General features: G+C 59.8%; 1 protein-coding gene across 3 annotated transcripts; it reads left to right on the forward strand.

Annotated features, from left to right (window-relative positions):
- The first annotated feature begins 602 nt into the window (after positions 1–602).
- Fam78a (family with sequence similarity 78 member A) lies at positions 603–13,244 on the forward strand. 3 transcript variants are annotated; one of them, XM_076845232.2, is made up of 3 exons: positions 603–1,160; positions 1,754–2,799; positions 11,700–13,244. In XM_076845232.2, exons 2-3 carry the CDS (start codon positions 2,477–2,479, stop codon positions 12,226–12,228), a joined length of 852 nt encoding a protein of 283 aa, XP_076701347.1. In that variant the 5' UTR covers positions 603–1,160; positions 1,754–2,476; the 3' UTR covers positions 12,229–13,244. The 3 variants fall into 3 exon arrangements, with proteins under 3 accessions (XP_076701347.1, XP_076701348.1, XP_076701349.1); XM_076845233.2 differs by lacking the exons at positions 603–1,160; positions 1,754–2,799 and adding an exon at positions 6,975–7,181; XM_076845234.2 differs by lacking the exons at positions 603–1,160; positions 1,754–2,799 and adding an exon at positions 7,197–7,345.
- The last annotated feature ends 1,591 nt before the right edge of the window (positions 13,245–14,835 follow it).

Consider the following 14,835-nt stretch of genomic DNA (forward strand, 5'->3'; position numbering starts at 1 on the left):
GTGCTGTTCAGGAACAGTCCTCTTTTGAAACCTGACTCAGATCCCTGGGGTCCATCTGAGTGGGGATAGTGAGGCCTTGGGCAGGTTCCTAATCTGCACTGGGTGATACTCCTATGTGAAGTACACATCTAACAGGCCTCCTTACCCAAGGTGGCTGGTGGTTGGTGGATTGATGAGTCTTGTGTAGTACTTCTCACCCAGCTGGAGCCCCACCTTTCAGGATGCTAGTGGTCCAGCACTGGAGGGAAGAATGGGAAGCAACTTCTGCCCCCTCAATCCCAACCTTCTAGCCCTGGAGCCTCACAGAGCCCCGGTTTCCACGCAGCCACTAATCCCCCGAGGCCTGGATCTCCAAGGCCATTTAGCCCTTCTCCAATTGCCCTGAGCCAGGGAAAGTCTCTGGTCTATAGAGGTCAAAGGGCACGGGGAGCAGCCCCCTGGACCCAAGACAGACGCGGAACTACACTACCCAGAATTCCCGAGGATAGACAAAAAGGAAATGTCGTTTTTGCAAGGAGAGACTCAGCTCCCCCAGCAGCTGCAAAGCGGGAGAAGGGGGGAAGACAGGGAGAGAGGGATTACCAGGAGGAGGGCGCGCTGTGTGCGGGAGCGCGGGTGGAGAGCCGGGCGGGCGGGGAGGAGGAGGAGGCGGCGCCCGCCCGCCCGCCGCCGCCGCCTGCGGACCTGCATCCCCGCGGGGCGGGCGAGCGGGTGGCGGTCCCTGTGTGCCGGCTGCGCTCGGGCCGGCGGCTGCGGGCGGACGCGGGGGCCAGGCCGGCGCAGGGGCCGAGTTTCTGCAAAGTTTGACCTGGTTGCCTTTCCGATGCTGCAGCAGCGCGAGGCAGCGCGGGGCGCGCCAGGCGGCTGCGGCGCGGCGGCGGGGCTGAGCGGCGACAGCACGCTCACAATGATCATAAAATAAGGGCGGCGCGTGGGGTGGGGGCGAGAGAGCTCCGAGCCTCAGCCCTCCGCCCCCGGCCACCCCCAGCAGCCCCGAGACAGGAGGGCCCGGGGCGCCGACGCCGGCTCAGACCCAAGTAGAGAGAACCGAGGGACATTGCCCGGGGGAGGGGGCGGGGGCGCCCCGAGAACGTGCCGGCGGCGGGGTCGGGGCGCGTGGAGGGCGGCGACCCGGGCGCGCGGAGCGGCCCCAGGGGCAGGTGAGTCGGCGGCGCTGCCCGGGTGGGGGCGTGCGCGCCAAAGTTCCCCGGCAGTGGCTAGCGCGCCCGACGCGCGGGGTTCTGGGGCCGCTAGCGGTAGGGGAGTGGGGACAGGAGTGCCCAACGCGGCGGGGCGGGGGCACTGCGCCCTCCTGGGGTCCCGCGACCCCCGCCCGAGAAGGAGCGCGCTCCCGATCAGACTGGTCTGGGGACTAGGACTGCGTCCCCAGGGGACTAGAGGGACCCGGGCGGAGAAGGGGCGCCCGGCGCTGGCGACGAGGCGCCGGAGGCAGTGCTAGGGCTGGCAAGTCCTGGAGGCTCGCTGCAGTGGCAGCGGGTCGCCCCCCACCTCACCCCGGGCCGCGAGGGTGTCAGCGGAGATGTCACGGGCGGCGATTATTCGCTGGAGCGCGCGGTCGTGCGGCCGCCACTGACGGGCTGGCGGGGGGGCCGCCGCCTCCGGGGAGACCGCCCAGAGCCGCTCCGTCAGCTCCGCAGCCGGCGCCCCGCGCACACGCGTCGCCGCCCACGCGCGCCCCCCGCAGCAAAGTTCGGCTCAACTTTGACGCTCTATCCCTTCCACCTTCCCGCAGGTCCTCTGTGGCCGCGGCGAACCAGGCGGCGGCGGCCGGAGCGCAGTCCCGGGGCCCCGCACGGCTGCCCCCGGCGACAGCGACAGCGGCGAGGGGCACGCGGCGCGCCCGCCAGCGGGCGCCGACGGGGACCCGGCGAGCGCAGAGCCCGGAGCGCGCCTCCCGGGAGCCGCGGGTGGGCGCCCAGCCCCGGGGCGCCGAGACCTCGGCCGAGTGAACGGAAACCGCTCTTCAATTGACTGGGCCCCGCCGGGCGGGCGCGTGTGCCCCGGGGAGCGCGTGCGGAAGGCAGAAGGGCAGGAAGTCGGTCTTCTGCAACGAGGGTGGCGCGACCGCGCGGGGACCGAGCCTTCCTTATTTATGTGTCTGCCAGCGCTCGCCTGCTTCCTCCGAAGACTTCAGGGAGAGTCTCCGAGCTGCCGTCCCCGCGTGTGAGGCCCGGAAGGGCTGGAAGTCAGAACAACATGCCTATCCACTAAACTCCAAACTTTTTCTTTTTTTAACCCAAAGAATATCGGTGATTTTTGTCCACTGCTAGGAGAAGAAGAGAGAGCCTAGGGCTCTTGAGATGCAGCAGAATCCTTATTTATAAACAGGCCCAAGGTAGTGATATGCAAATCCCCTGGACCCAGTGAATTTTCTATCCTATGGATATCAGTTTTGAGGTTTGAGATTGGATTGCACCTCCCCTCTGCACTGGGTCCCGCAGCCTCCATCCTTTCAATGCCCTGTTTTCTCTGGGACTGCTGGCCTTCCCTGGAGATTAGAGTGGTTCTGTGTGCCATGGGCTGTATTCAGAGCATCGGAGGCAAAGCCAGAGTCTTCCGGGAAGGGATCACCGTGATTGATGTGAAAGCCTCTATAGACCCCATCCCCACCAGCATTGATGAGTCCTCCAGTGTGGTGCTCCGCTACCGGACGCCCCACTTTCGGGCCTCGGCCCAGGTGGTCATGCCGCCCATCCCCAAGAAAGAGACCTGGATTGTTGGCTGGATTCAGGCATGCAGCCACATGGAGTTCTACAACCAGTACGGAGAGCAGGGCATGTGAGTACTGTTCAAGACCCAGCTTGGGGGCTGCTGGTGGGGGTCAGCTTGGAGGCCTGGGGATGGGAGGAGTGGGTTAGAGATTCCCAAGGAGGGGGCCTCCCCTGGCCAGAGGGAAGCTTTAGCCAGCTGTGGAAGTGGCTTCTGCATGGTCTTGGGCCAGGTGACTCCCTGCAGGGTTTACTTGTTGATCCAGACTAGGAAACATGGCTCTAGGACCTACTGGCCATTGCCCCCTGGGTTCCTGTCCTTCCCTCCAAGATGCCAAGGAAATAGAGCCACATTCCTCCCTAGGCCTCTTTTAGCAAACAAGTGTTCCATTTGCCTGAAGAGTGTCAGGGCCGTCAGGGGTCATCAGAGAGGCCACTGCTCTGCCCCTTGTGCTGGACTCTGGAGCCCTCTGGTTGGGCCTGAACTTGTGCTTTCAGATACACATCAGGCCCTGGGGGGGTGCTTGGGAACATTTTGACATTGCAAGGGGCCTTGTGTTGAGAGAGGGTCCTTAGCTTTAGAAACCTGGTTGAAGCTCTCTGCCTCCCAGGCATTAGCAGTGTCAGCATCTGCTGTCCCTCCAATGGAGAACTAACTAGGAATGGCTAAGGAGCCCACTGGTCTCTTCCCTGCAGCCTGGTCTCTGAAATGTTTGTGTGGTCCTTGTTCTGGCATGTTCCTTGACCCAGAAATAGCCATCCCAGGGTAGAAAGGGCAGCTGGAGATGCTCTTAGGGGAAATGACTTGACTTGGTCACCCTGGAACAGGGCTGTGCAAAAGTTGTTTCTGAGCATGAGGACCTTTGTGGGATCTAGGTGAGCCCCAAGGGGCAGGCTGCCGATTTGATGCCCATGACTGTCCCTGGACACAGTCCCATAGCCCTCTCTCAGCACCCACCCCAGGGAGCGTTACTTCCCAGCTCTGCAGGTGAGGAAGAGGCGAGTTTCCCCCAGTGTTGGAGCCCATCACTGATGGACTATCGTCCATGGGCTAGGAGGGCTGCAGACGGTTGGGCACAAATTGCGTGCCCTGTCCACTTAGCAACTCTAGGTTCTAAGGGAAGCAGGATGATTGTGGTAAATTTAAAAATGGGCTGTAACTGTGATTTCCCGAAGACTGTGGGGTACACAGGGCCCATGGAGACACTTGTGGGCATCCCTTCAGCAACCTGGTCTCCGTTCACTAGTTCTTCCTTTCATAAGAGAGGCTATTAATGCGGTTTAGGTCGGGGGCTGGCTTCCATTCCAGGAAGGAAAACGTGACTCTTGGTTACTCAGGGAGGACCTTTCCTAAGAAGGCTTCAGCCTGGCTTTGCAAAGCATCCGGGACAGTTGTCGACAAACAAAGGTTTCCCTCGGGGGTTTCTGGCTAAGCCTAATTTCTTGCCTGATTTCTGTTCAGCCAGGCTGAGAGGGAGCTGGGCAACCTCACCATTACTGTGCCAGTCCTTGGTTCCTGGTTAGACAACCTCGTGCAACTCGGACTCTGCGGTCAAGCAGACCTGGGCGGGAGGCCAGACTCTGGGATGTGACCCTAGGCGAGTTCCTTAGTCACTCTGAGCCTTGGTTTTGCTTTTCTGCAAACTGGGGCTAAACATAGCCCCCTCCCATGGATTATTTGGAGAACTACTCAAGACGACTTTTGTCAAGCAGTCAGCGCTCAGCCAAGCCGAGTGGACACTCAGTGTAGGCAGCTGTCCTTTGGCATTGCTGTGATTGTGATTCTACTGGATGGGAGTGAGTGACAGTATTTGTAAAGCTGAGGATTTTGGCTGAAACTAGAGTTGGGACAGATGTCAACTACTACCAGGTCTTCCTCTTTTACACAGGGACTACACCCTAACTTTAAAAATTTAAAAATAGCTCAGGTCAGGTGATGGTTTAAGTGGCTAAAGCCATTTTCTGTCTCTCCATTGCCCTTACGGTTTTGTTGCTCTGGGGCGCCTGTCTCCTTGCATTCTCCCTGGGTGCCCTGGTGTCGGGTAGGACCAGCCCTGGGGAAGGGGAGGGCATGCGGCTCCCTGGGAGGGGCAGCACTGGGCTGCAGAAGGTCCCCGGGTGGTGGCTCCGGGGCAGCCGTGGAAGTCCTCCCTGTTCTCTGCACATGGGGATAAGGAGAGAGCTCCCCGGAGGCTGCTGTGAGGATTCAAGGGGAGGACGGGGGCAGGCGACAGCGTAGGAGGCTGCCCAACTTTTTATCACTAGTCAACAGAATGGAAGGAGAGCTGGAACTGCCAGGCCCCCGGTTCCTGGGCCCTGCTGTGCTCTGTGCTCACCCTGTGCCCTGAGAAGTTGAGGGGCTCTTGGAAGCCTCCTGAAAATAAATAGAAGCATTTACCTGGGATTTAGAAGAGCCTCCCCATTTTCCCCATCTGAGACTTCCTACGATAACTACTGTTTTTGAGTCTTAAGCCTCAGGTGCAGCGTGGGAGAGTGGAGCGTGGAGTCAGTGAGGTAGACCAGAAGCTGCTACCAGCCCAGCATTGTCCCTGCTCCTTGCCTGAGCCAGAGTGGGGTGCAGCTTCATGCCAGGGGTTGGGGGGCTTGAGCAGAGGGAGAAACCAAGCAGCGTCTCCTATCACGCCCACTCCATGCCAGTAGCACCCCTACCCGATGTGACAAGCACAAAGATCCCCAAACGTGGCCCAGTGTCTCCTGGGAGGGGTGCCAAATCACCCTAGTTGAGAACCACTGGATCCAACCCAGACACTTGGAATCACTACAGTGAAACCCAGGCCCTGGGCTTCAGTGGCCTGGGCAGGGGACTGCCTGCCAGGTGGCCAAGCCTCCATCAGGGCTTCTGTTCTTCACAAATGGGTTTGTGCTCAAAATATTAATTCCAAATACTTAGCCGAAATCCATCATGCCCCCAACGTTATCCCTGCTGGAAATTAATCTCTAAGCCAGGAGGTGAACTTTTTAGAATGAGATTCTGGGTTAGAAGTGTTTGAAATGGAATAATAAATACCAAAGCTGCCACCTCAGCAACGCCCCGACTTTCACGGAGAGCTGGGAAATGGCGCTTCCCCGTGCCAGCTCGAGAGATTCTATATGGTTTTGGGTCCAACCCACATTGCTTTAAAAGCCAGCCCCTCTCCAGACTGTTGGAGACACCTGCCTCCACAGCCGTCCTCCGCAATTCCTCAACTGCCACCTGTCAGCTGGCGTAGAGCCTTCTAAGTGACAAGTCACAGTTTCTCGCCTGTGTGGGAGACACTCGCCTTGTCCCTAGCTTGCCCTTCTCTGGAGCCCCCAGGGAGCCTGGCCCACATCCAAGGCCAAGGCTAGGAGCCATATGGCTCAGGATTCTGCCATCGGGCAGCCTTGGGGGTGAGGAGAGGAGAGCAGTTCAAATGGAGGGTCCCTTTGGGTTGACAGTGCCCTGTACCCATGTTCGGCAACAGGTGGGTCTAGCCCCAGGCCCTAGGTCAGTCTCTTAACCTTTTAGAGCCTCAGTTTCCATCTGTGAAATGGGAACGCCTGCTCCTCCCTGCAGGAGGACTTAGGGAGAAGACCGGCCGCAGGTGCTCAGAGCGCCCCCGGTGCAGGAGCTCCTCCTCCATGACGGCTAGCGGTCTGTCACTGTGAATCTGGATTACTAGTAACGGGTTATCATTCTGCACCACCTGGCAGAGAGCGGGCTAAAGGCTGCTGCACTGAGTCTGCCGCCCATCCCTTGTCCTGGGCTTCCCACACCCTTCTGTGGCAGGAGAGCCAGGCCCTTGAGGCTCCTGGGTCTTTCTGGCCCACATGTGTGCTGGCACCTGCTGTCACGGGGTTCCAGGGGCTGGTGGGGCAGGGTGGGCAGGGAGGAGGGATGCTGAGTGGGGGGAGCTCAGCTGCCATGGGCTCCCCTTCAGAGGGTGCTCCCCAGGACCTCAGGAGGGCCTCGTTTTAGGATGAGGCTGCAGCCTCCGCCTGAGACCTGCCAGGGCCTGCCAGAGGAGGCTTCAGGACACAGATCTAAGGGGCCTGGAGGAATGTCCCTGCTGACCACATGGCCTCTTCCTGAAGCCTGGGCCTGTGCTTCAGGCTCTGCACAGAACAATTGAGGACGAGGCTTCCTCTCTGTGACCGGAAGGCGGCCTCCCCACATCTGCTGGGCCCTGGCGGAGGCAAGGGCGGGGTGGGTGGGAGAGGGAAGTCCCTGTGTGGAGGCTTTGGGGTGGGAGGAAGTGGTGAGGGATGGCCTGGCCCAGAGAGAACTCCCCCTGGACCAGCCCTGGCCAAGCAGTGGCTCCAGCCCTTGTCCACCTCCCGAGTCCTGGAAACAAAAAAGCTGCTGCTGCGGGAGTGTGCGAGACAGCCAGGGTCATCGGGGAGATGACAGAATACTGAGGTCCTTTGTTACTGGTCAGATCGGGCGAAAATGAAAGAGCTCAGCGTGCCTCGGTCAGTGGGAGTACCGTCCAGGCGGTCTGCCGGGAGGGCTGGCTACTCAGATCTCGCGCCCTTCAGCTGGGGTGCCCTGCCGGAGCCTGGCTCACAGACCCCTGTGCCCCAACTGGGCCTGGCTCACGGGGGCATCCAGGAAGTACACACTGAGGAGTCAGCAGGTGCGTGCATGTAGGGGTGGGGACAGAAAGATGGATGTGCAGGGATGCAAACTCAGCACTGTTCACGCAGCGAAAACCCCGACAACCCCAGTGTCCTTCCGCAGGGAGCATGGTCTGTCTACAGGGGGAAGTGTGAGGGGCCGCTGGGTGGACTTGGAGGTGTCCCACCGGGCGGGAACGTGATGTTATACCGCTGCGTTTGAAGGGGAGTTGCAAGACAATATGTTATAAAGAAAACACTAGACATGGGACATTCAGAGAAAGGCCTAGGGACGGAGCGTGGTGAGTGGCCTCGCTGGGGCAGAAGGGCAAGGAAGAGATGGCTTTTGGTTTTCACTTTATACACTTCTTTAGGGCTTGCTTTAAAAAAAAAAAAAAAAAAAAAGTACATATTTTATAACCGAAAGCTAAAATTAAACAAGCACTGTGGGTCTTCCTGTCCCAGTCGGGTCCAGGGCTGTGGCCTGGGTTAGGAGGGGTGGGGTGGGCAGGAAGAGGGTGGCTGCCCCGGAAGGAGTGGGGTTTGTTGTTGGGGAGCCTCAGCAAAGGGCCTGAGGGGGGGGACCTCTAGCGCCCTCCCCTGGCTGTGAGCAAGCTCTGGGGGCCTGGGAGGTCAGAGCCCCCAGGCCACCACAGGTGGGGCACCTGGATCCTAGTCCAGTGTGCAAGGGGGCTGGCTCCTGGCCTCAGTTTCTGTAAAGTTGTGCAACTTTTCCAGAATGAATACTTTGCAAATTTTACCAAATTATAAACTCTGCACATTTGGGGACCAGGTGAGATAATCCCTAAATTCCAATCAGGCCTGGGTGGATGGTTGGAACCAGGGCTGGGCAGGAGAGCTGTGGGCCCAGCAACGTGTGTGATGTGCGTTAGAAAGCAGGTCTAGTTCCATATCTCCACATGTGCAACCTGTCCTTTCAGAGGCGCTTCCTAGGAGAGACTAAATGTAGTTGCACTTTTTAAAAAGTGATTAATTTTAAGGGGAAGAGTTAAATGAATAAGCATGCAGGAGACGCGTAGATGAGACCAAAATGAAGGGAGAAACCCAGCGATTGGTGAACTTTCAGCCTGGCACAGAGAGCCCTCTGGTCTTCTGGCTGTGGAGTCAGGACGGGGACCCTGAACAAAGGGAGGAGGCAGGGCCCTTGGGGGCTTGGAGGGCCCTGCGCCAGCTGGGGAGAAAGCCCAGGCCCCGCTCACCACCCACTTCCTGTTGATGCACACTGTGAGGACGGCCTGGAACCCTCATCTGTCCTGTTCTTCAGAAGTCTGGAAAGGGGTGCACCTGTCGGCCTGGTAGAGGTCACAGAGGTGGCAAAGTCACCCCTGTCCTCAAGGCCTTGGAGGGTCTGGGCTGGCTACTGGCTGGTGGCTCCACCTGAGGCCTTGAGCTGAGGTCACCCCTCAGGTGACCCTCCACCACTGCCAGTCGAGGCTCCCTCGGGAGCAGCCTCCCCCATCGCCAGCCTCCTGTGGCAGCCTTTCTGCCTCATTCAGACTCGCACTGGGCAGGCGTGCTGCTTGGAGCCTGAGTATGGGTAAGCCCAGGCTCATGCTGTGAGCTCTAGCTGGACCCTTCCCAGGAGTGTGACCTTGAACTGGGCCTCTAACTTCATTAAGTCTATCCCCAGAGTACATGTGGCATCTGGCACATCTGTGTGAATGGCACCCGCTGTCACCACATTACTGTGGTGACAGCCCATCCTGCTGGTGGTGATCCCACCTGCAGCTCTTCAGGGGAGCAGAGGCTCTGAGGAACTCGGGGTGCCTGACACTCCTCATGGAGACCCCTGTGGGGTTCAGGACCCAAGGAGAGACTGTCACTGACAGTCCTCGGTCAGGCCACAAGCGTTTGTCCTTCCTGACTCTGGGCCAGGCTCTGGGATGCTTCCTGGCTGTGTGGTGATGGGCAGACCTGGTCCCTGCCCTCTCTGCCCTTGTGGTCCATCTGGGGAAGAGATTGCCCACAAATGATGGCATAATTATTTAATCACCCTCATGTGTGTGCCAGGAAGCAGCAGGAAGGGAATCTGATGGCACTGAGCGCTGACCGAGGCCACCTGGCCCATGGGGAGGGTCGGGGCAGCATCTCTGGGATGGTGGCCCCAGAGCTGAGCGGCGAGTACCTACTAACTAGGACAGGAGGCGGAGGACACTACTCCTGGTCGAAGGCTTCGAGACAGGAGGGGCAGGGCACTGGAGGCCCTGAGACTCGGGCACTGGCTCGCGAGCCCGGGGAGTGGTGTGCGCACGCGCTCTGGGCTTCAACCCCACGGGGTTAGGGCCCCGGGGGTCCTGGCTGGCTTAACAGGGTCAGGGCAGTGTAACCAGATTTGTGTTTTTAACAGCTCGCAGGAGGCTGGGAGACCAGGAGGGGTCAGGGTCCCTGAAGGCAAAGGAGAAGGGGCCTGTGGAGTAGGGTGGGCCCGGGCCCCTGGGGTGCAGCCCCTCCGTGTGGAACTCATCACTTGAAGGGCGTGTGTAATCTGAAAGCATAAATGAGGGTCAGAAGAGGCGTCTGGTCATCAGGGCTGGCAGGTCTCTTGGTCCTGGAGGCACGCCTGCCACTGCTGGCGCCTCCCTCCAGAGTCTCCAGAAGGTTCCATCCACAGCCACTGACTGCACAGGCACTTCCAGGAGTGCATCGTTAGGCACAGGCTGCTGACGGAAGGGGGTCTGCCATGCGGTCACAGGGCTGGTGGCTGGGCTGAGTTGCTCCCTGTCCCTGGGGCTGCCTCCTGGACCACACTCCCCGCCCCCAGGCCCTGCGGTGAAGACGTGGCAGTGTCCTGGGTCTGAGTAATGTGCTGTATGAGACTGCTGCCTGCTGGCTCATGGTGCTGTCACCTGTCTGTGACTGACCCAGGCCTTGGGCTTTAGGGGGCTGGGGCCAGAGAGAGAGTGGCCATTGACGCTTTGGAAGTGACCTAGGGCTGGGCCAGAACTTAGTGCCTTTGCCAGTGTGCTGCCTGCACTTTAGACTGAGGTGTGGCTCAGTGGTGGAGCCCTTGCCTGGCATGCAGGAGTCCTGGGTTCCAGCCCAGCCCAGCACATCGAAAAACTAACGAGAAAACCAAAACTAAAACCATTTTTCAGGATGAGTCTGGTCAGACCCAGGGCCTGGGCCCCACTACTTAGCCAAATTTCCTGGGAAAAAGTTGCCTTGCCTGCCCCACTGCATGGCTTTCAGGACTTGCCCAGGGTCCCATGCCACCAAGGGGGCTGAGACTGACAGCCCAGGGGGTTCCAGACTACGTTCAGGGGCCCCTGCAGAGAAAAGCAAGTAGGCTGACCACGTGCTGGCCAGGGGCATCTGCCCAGACGGTCCTCTCAGCTCCCCAGCCCGTGGTTGCAGCAGGGCATCACTGGTCAGCACGCAGCACTGAGGGCTGGCCTCCCTCCTGGCCTCAGAGGGCAGCCTTTTGGGAGGGGCCCTGTCAGTTTTCCTCTTGTTCTGTTGCTCCAGAAAAGGGGCCCAGCAGTCTCTGCAGCCCCTTCGAGGCAAGCTGGAGAGGAAGAAGGGTTGCTGGTGGGGAGGAAGGGGCATTGCAGCCCCAGGACTTCCCCCGGCGCCGGCTCTGGCCTGGGTGAGAGGGGAGGAGGGTAGAGCTGAAGGGCTCCAGGGGGGCTGATTGGCAGGGAAAGGCTGGAGTCACCCCCTTTCATGGGAAGAACACTGAAGCCCAGAAGAGGACTCAGTTTGCCAGGAGTCAGACACTGGCCACAAGAGGGGTCAGGCATCATTTCTAGATTGGCTGGCCCGTGGGCTCCTGTCAGCCCCTACAGCCCCTACAGCCCCTACAGGCGGGGCACAGGTGCAGGTGGGAGGGGCTGCCAACCTGCTTTCTCTCCTGACACGCTGTGTCCTCTGGGAGTCTGCAGCCTCCACCCTGACCAAGGACACAGGGCTGTGCTGCATGCCACTGTCCCTCTGGTATCTGTGGAGACCCCGCTCTGTGGTCATTGCGTTCAGCCAGTCACTCAGCCAGAGCACGTCTGTGTCATTACTGCCAACTACCAGCAGGCCCTGGTTACGGAGGGGCAACCAGAGCCTCTCTGAATCCCAGCTGGGATCAGGCCTGGTCTACCGCAGAGTGGGACTGAAGACAGAGGGTTGGTCCCTGAGGAGTCTGATTCAGATGGTGCTGGGGCACAGGACGTGGCCCTGCCTGGGGGTCACCCAGCTGGCATCGGATGTCTGTTTCCTACCTGACCCTCACCTAGACAGCAAGCCCCAGGGTCAAAGGACACTGGTGTGCTGTGTCCATCCTATTCTCAGGGCCTGGTCCACTTCAACGACAAAGAAAAACCTTGCTGAGTGACCGAGTGAGTGATCTGGCCTTCTTTGTCCTAGGTCCAGCTGGGAGCTCCCCGACCTTCAGGAAGGCAAGATTGAGGCCATCAGCGACTCGGACGGGGTGAACTACCCCTGGTACGGCAACACCACAGAGACCTGCACCATCGTGGGCCCCACCAAGAGAGACTCCAAGTTCATCATCAGCATGAATGACAACTTTTACCCCAGCGTCACGTGGGCCGTGCCGGTCAGCGAGAGCAACGTGGCCAAACTGACCAACATCTACCGGGACCAGAGCTTCACCACGTGGCTGGTGGCCACCAACACCTCCACCAACGACATGATCATCCTGCAGACGCTGCACTGGCGCATGCAGCTGAGCATTGAGGTGAACCCCAACCGGCCCCTGGGCCAGCGCGCCAGGCTGCGGGAGCCCATTGCCCAGGACCAGCCCAAAATCCTGAGCAAGAACGAGCCCATCCCACCCAGCGCCCTGGTCAAGCCCAATGCCAACGACGCTCAGGTCCTAATGTGGCGGCCCAAGTATGGGCAGCCGCTGGTGGTGATTCCACCCAAGCACCGGTAACAGCCAGGGCGCCTGGCTAGGTTAGACTCACAGACAAAACCCAACGCACTGTTGGTCATTCAGCAAATACAACCACTCTACCTTCTCCAGCGGGCGGATCTCACTGTGCTGATGCCCCCCGCCCGCCCCCCCGGGCTCTCGCCACCTGCTTCCTGTGTGTGGGGGGGAGACCAGCGGACGGACAGACCCCAGGGGCACCTTCAGGGGCACCCTTCAGGGTCCCCTGGGGTCTCCTTTCTCTCCTTTCCTCTCCACCTGCCGTTCACTTGCAGCCGATCCCTGAAACACTGCTTTTTTTTTTTTTAACTCCTCTTTCTGGGGTTCAGGGGCAGGAGGAGGCACTGAGTATGGGGAAGCCCAGGCCTCGGTGTGTGGGGCGGCTCCCCTCCTCCCTGGTCCCCTGCCACGCGGCCTTATGTAGACTTGCTTTGCCAAACTTTTGCCTTAAGCCGAATTTAAAGAAAAAAAAAAAAAAAGGAAACAGAAACAACACGGGGTCTCTCTCCTACTGGACTGTACCTCTCTGCCAGAGGCAGAGGGTGGGCATCGGGTCCAGGGAGAGAGCCACAGAGCCACCCAGTTGTCTCAGAAGGGGGACAGTGTGGAAATTTAAGCCTGAAACCAGTTGCTGGTCCTTCTGTTCAAGCAGACCCACAGATTCTGCCGAGGGCTGTTCTCTCCGCCCTGGGCAGACGCCCTCCTGGTGCTTGCTGGGGGCTGTGAGCTGGGGCGCGTCGTCCGCAGTGGCCCTAAGTTGACCCAGGGGATTTTCACCCTCTCCGTCCCCACCCATCCCAGCCCTGCCCTCACCTTCGTCCCCTGCAGCGTGCAGCTTTTCCTGTCCCTCCACACTGGTCCCAGCACCACACGACAGTCCTCATTTGAGTCTCAAAGGTAAGAAAGACACCGTGTCCTCCTTTCACTGACCTCAAGACTTGAATCTGGTGGCGCCTGTGCCCTTGGCTGGCTGTCCTCAACTACTGCAAAGGAGCCAGTGCGAGCCTTGTGGCTAATCTCAGGGGGACGCACCCCGGCTCTCTGGGGGAGGCTGCGTCAGGCTCCAAGCCCCAGGGGTGGCGCAGGCAGGCTGTGGGGGGCACCTGAGCCACACCTCGGCACTGTGCCTCTGGGAGGTCTGGGGTCAGCTAAGTGCTTCTGTCCTCCGAGAGAGAAACCTAGACCCAGGGCAGGGAGGGTTCATGAGGCCACTGCAGGGGCTGGGCTGGCACAACAGTGGCCTGAGGACGGCCACTAGGTGCCCAGTCTTGGGTCTGCTCTCTGGAACCCGAGGACAGGTCTTGACCGTTGTCTGCTGCCCCTGGGCACTCCCAGGGACCCTTGCCCAAGCCACGCTCCCTCAAGCTTGCCAACCTCCAGCTGCATCTCTGGCCCTGCATTCACACCCACAGTGACCAAGCACAGGAAACCGTCAGACTAGGGGAAACCACCTCTGCTGCAGGTGAGCCACTGGCAGGAGCCTCAGTGACAAGGTGAGGGTTCGCAGGCATGCAGCGTGGTGTTCAGGGAGCCGCTGTCCAGGGCTGGGCCCTCCCCTGGAACTGCAGGTTCCCTTTGTGTGTACAGAGGCCCAGCCACCAGAGAGGCTGTGGCCTTGAGTGGGGAATGGTGGGGCCCCAGCTCTGCCTGCTGGGCCTTCTGGCTGGAGGCCGTTCTCTACACTCAGGTCTTTCTTGCACTAAAAAGGAGACGGGCCAGGGCAAGGTGCCAGGAAGCGGGGTTCTCAGCTGGCCTGGTCATCACCAAGGGTCCTTCTTGGAGTGGGGCAGCGAGGGAGGTCCTCAGCTGCTCTGGAGCACTGGGGCTCGTCAGCCTGCATTTCTTGAGTGTGAACAAGCATTTGAGACAGGGGCCACTCCCTTCCCATGCATGGCCTGCCCTGCCCACCAGGGCCCCTGGCCATCATCCCAAGCCCCTTCTTCTCCACCCTCCTGCCCGAATGAAGGTGGGGCTGGCAAGACTCTGAGAGGATACAGGTCCAGCTGAGGATGCTCAGTGTGACGTGCACCCAGTCCCAGGCTTCCTGCCGGGCCTCCCGTCTTCGACGTCCCCCCACTCCTGGACACACACTCCTTCCAGCAATAAGAGCCGTCTCTGGTCGTGGAGCGTACTGTGAAAGTGATCCTGGGTCCTGACTAGGAGGCGCAGGACTCGAGGACAATGTAAAATGAGCCTTTTTTTTTTTAAATTTAAAATAAAAAAACCCACAAATATTAAGAGAAATAAAGTTAATTTTAAAGTAGGCCTGGCTAGGATCTGGGTGTTTCTGGGGTGGTGATTCATTTCGGGGATGATGGCTTGGTGTGGTGGCCACGGGGCCACTGGTGGGGGAGGACGGTGTGAGGCTGGGGTTCTGGTGCTGAGGACCTGCAGGTGGGGAGGCCAGCCAGTCCCTCAGCACACCTGCTCCTGTCCACAGCTGGGGGATCTCTGCACCCAGAAGTGCCCCTGGCCAGCACCTAGGTGGAGGAGGTCATCAGTGCCCTGCATGGAGGAGGGTGGCAAGCTGGCAGTCAAGCTGGGACTTGTCGTCTGGGGTTCAGGCTGGGTTCTCCTCAGGCCACCCTGTAGGCCTCCAAACCTGCGGGG

This window comes from Callospermophilus lateralis, chromosome 2, assembly GCF_048772815.1.
Source record: "Callospermophilus lateralis isolate mCalLat2 chromosome 2, mCalLat2.hap1, whole genome shotgun sequence".
NCBI classification, from domain to species: Eukaryota; Metazoa; Chordata; class Mammalia; order Rodentia; family Sciuridae; genus Callospermophilus; species Callospermophilus lateralis.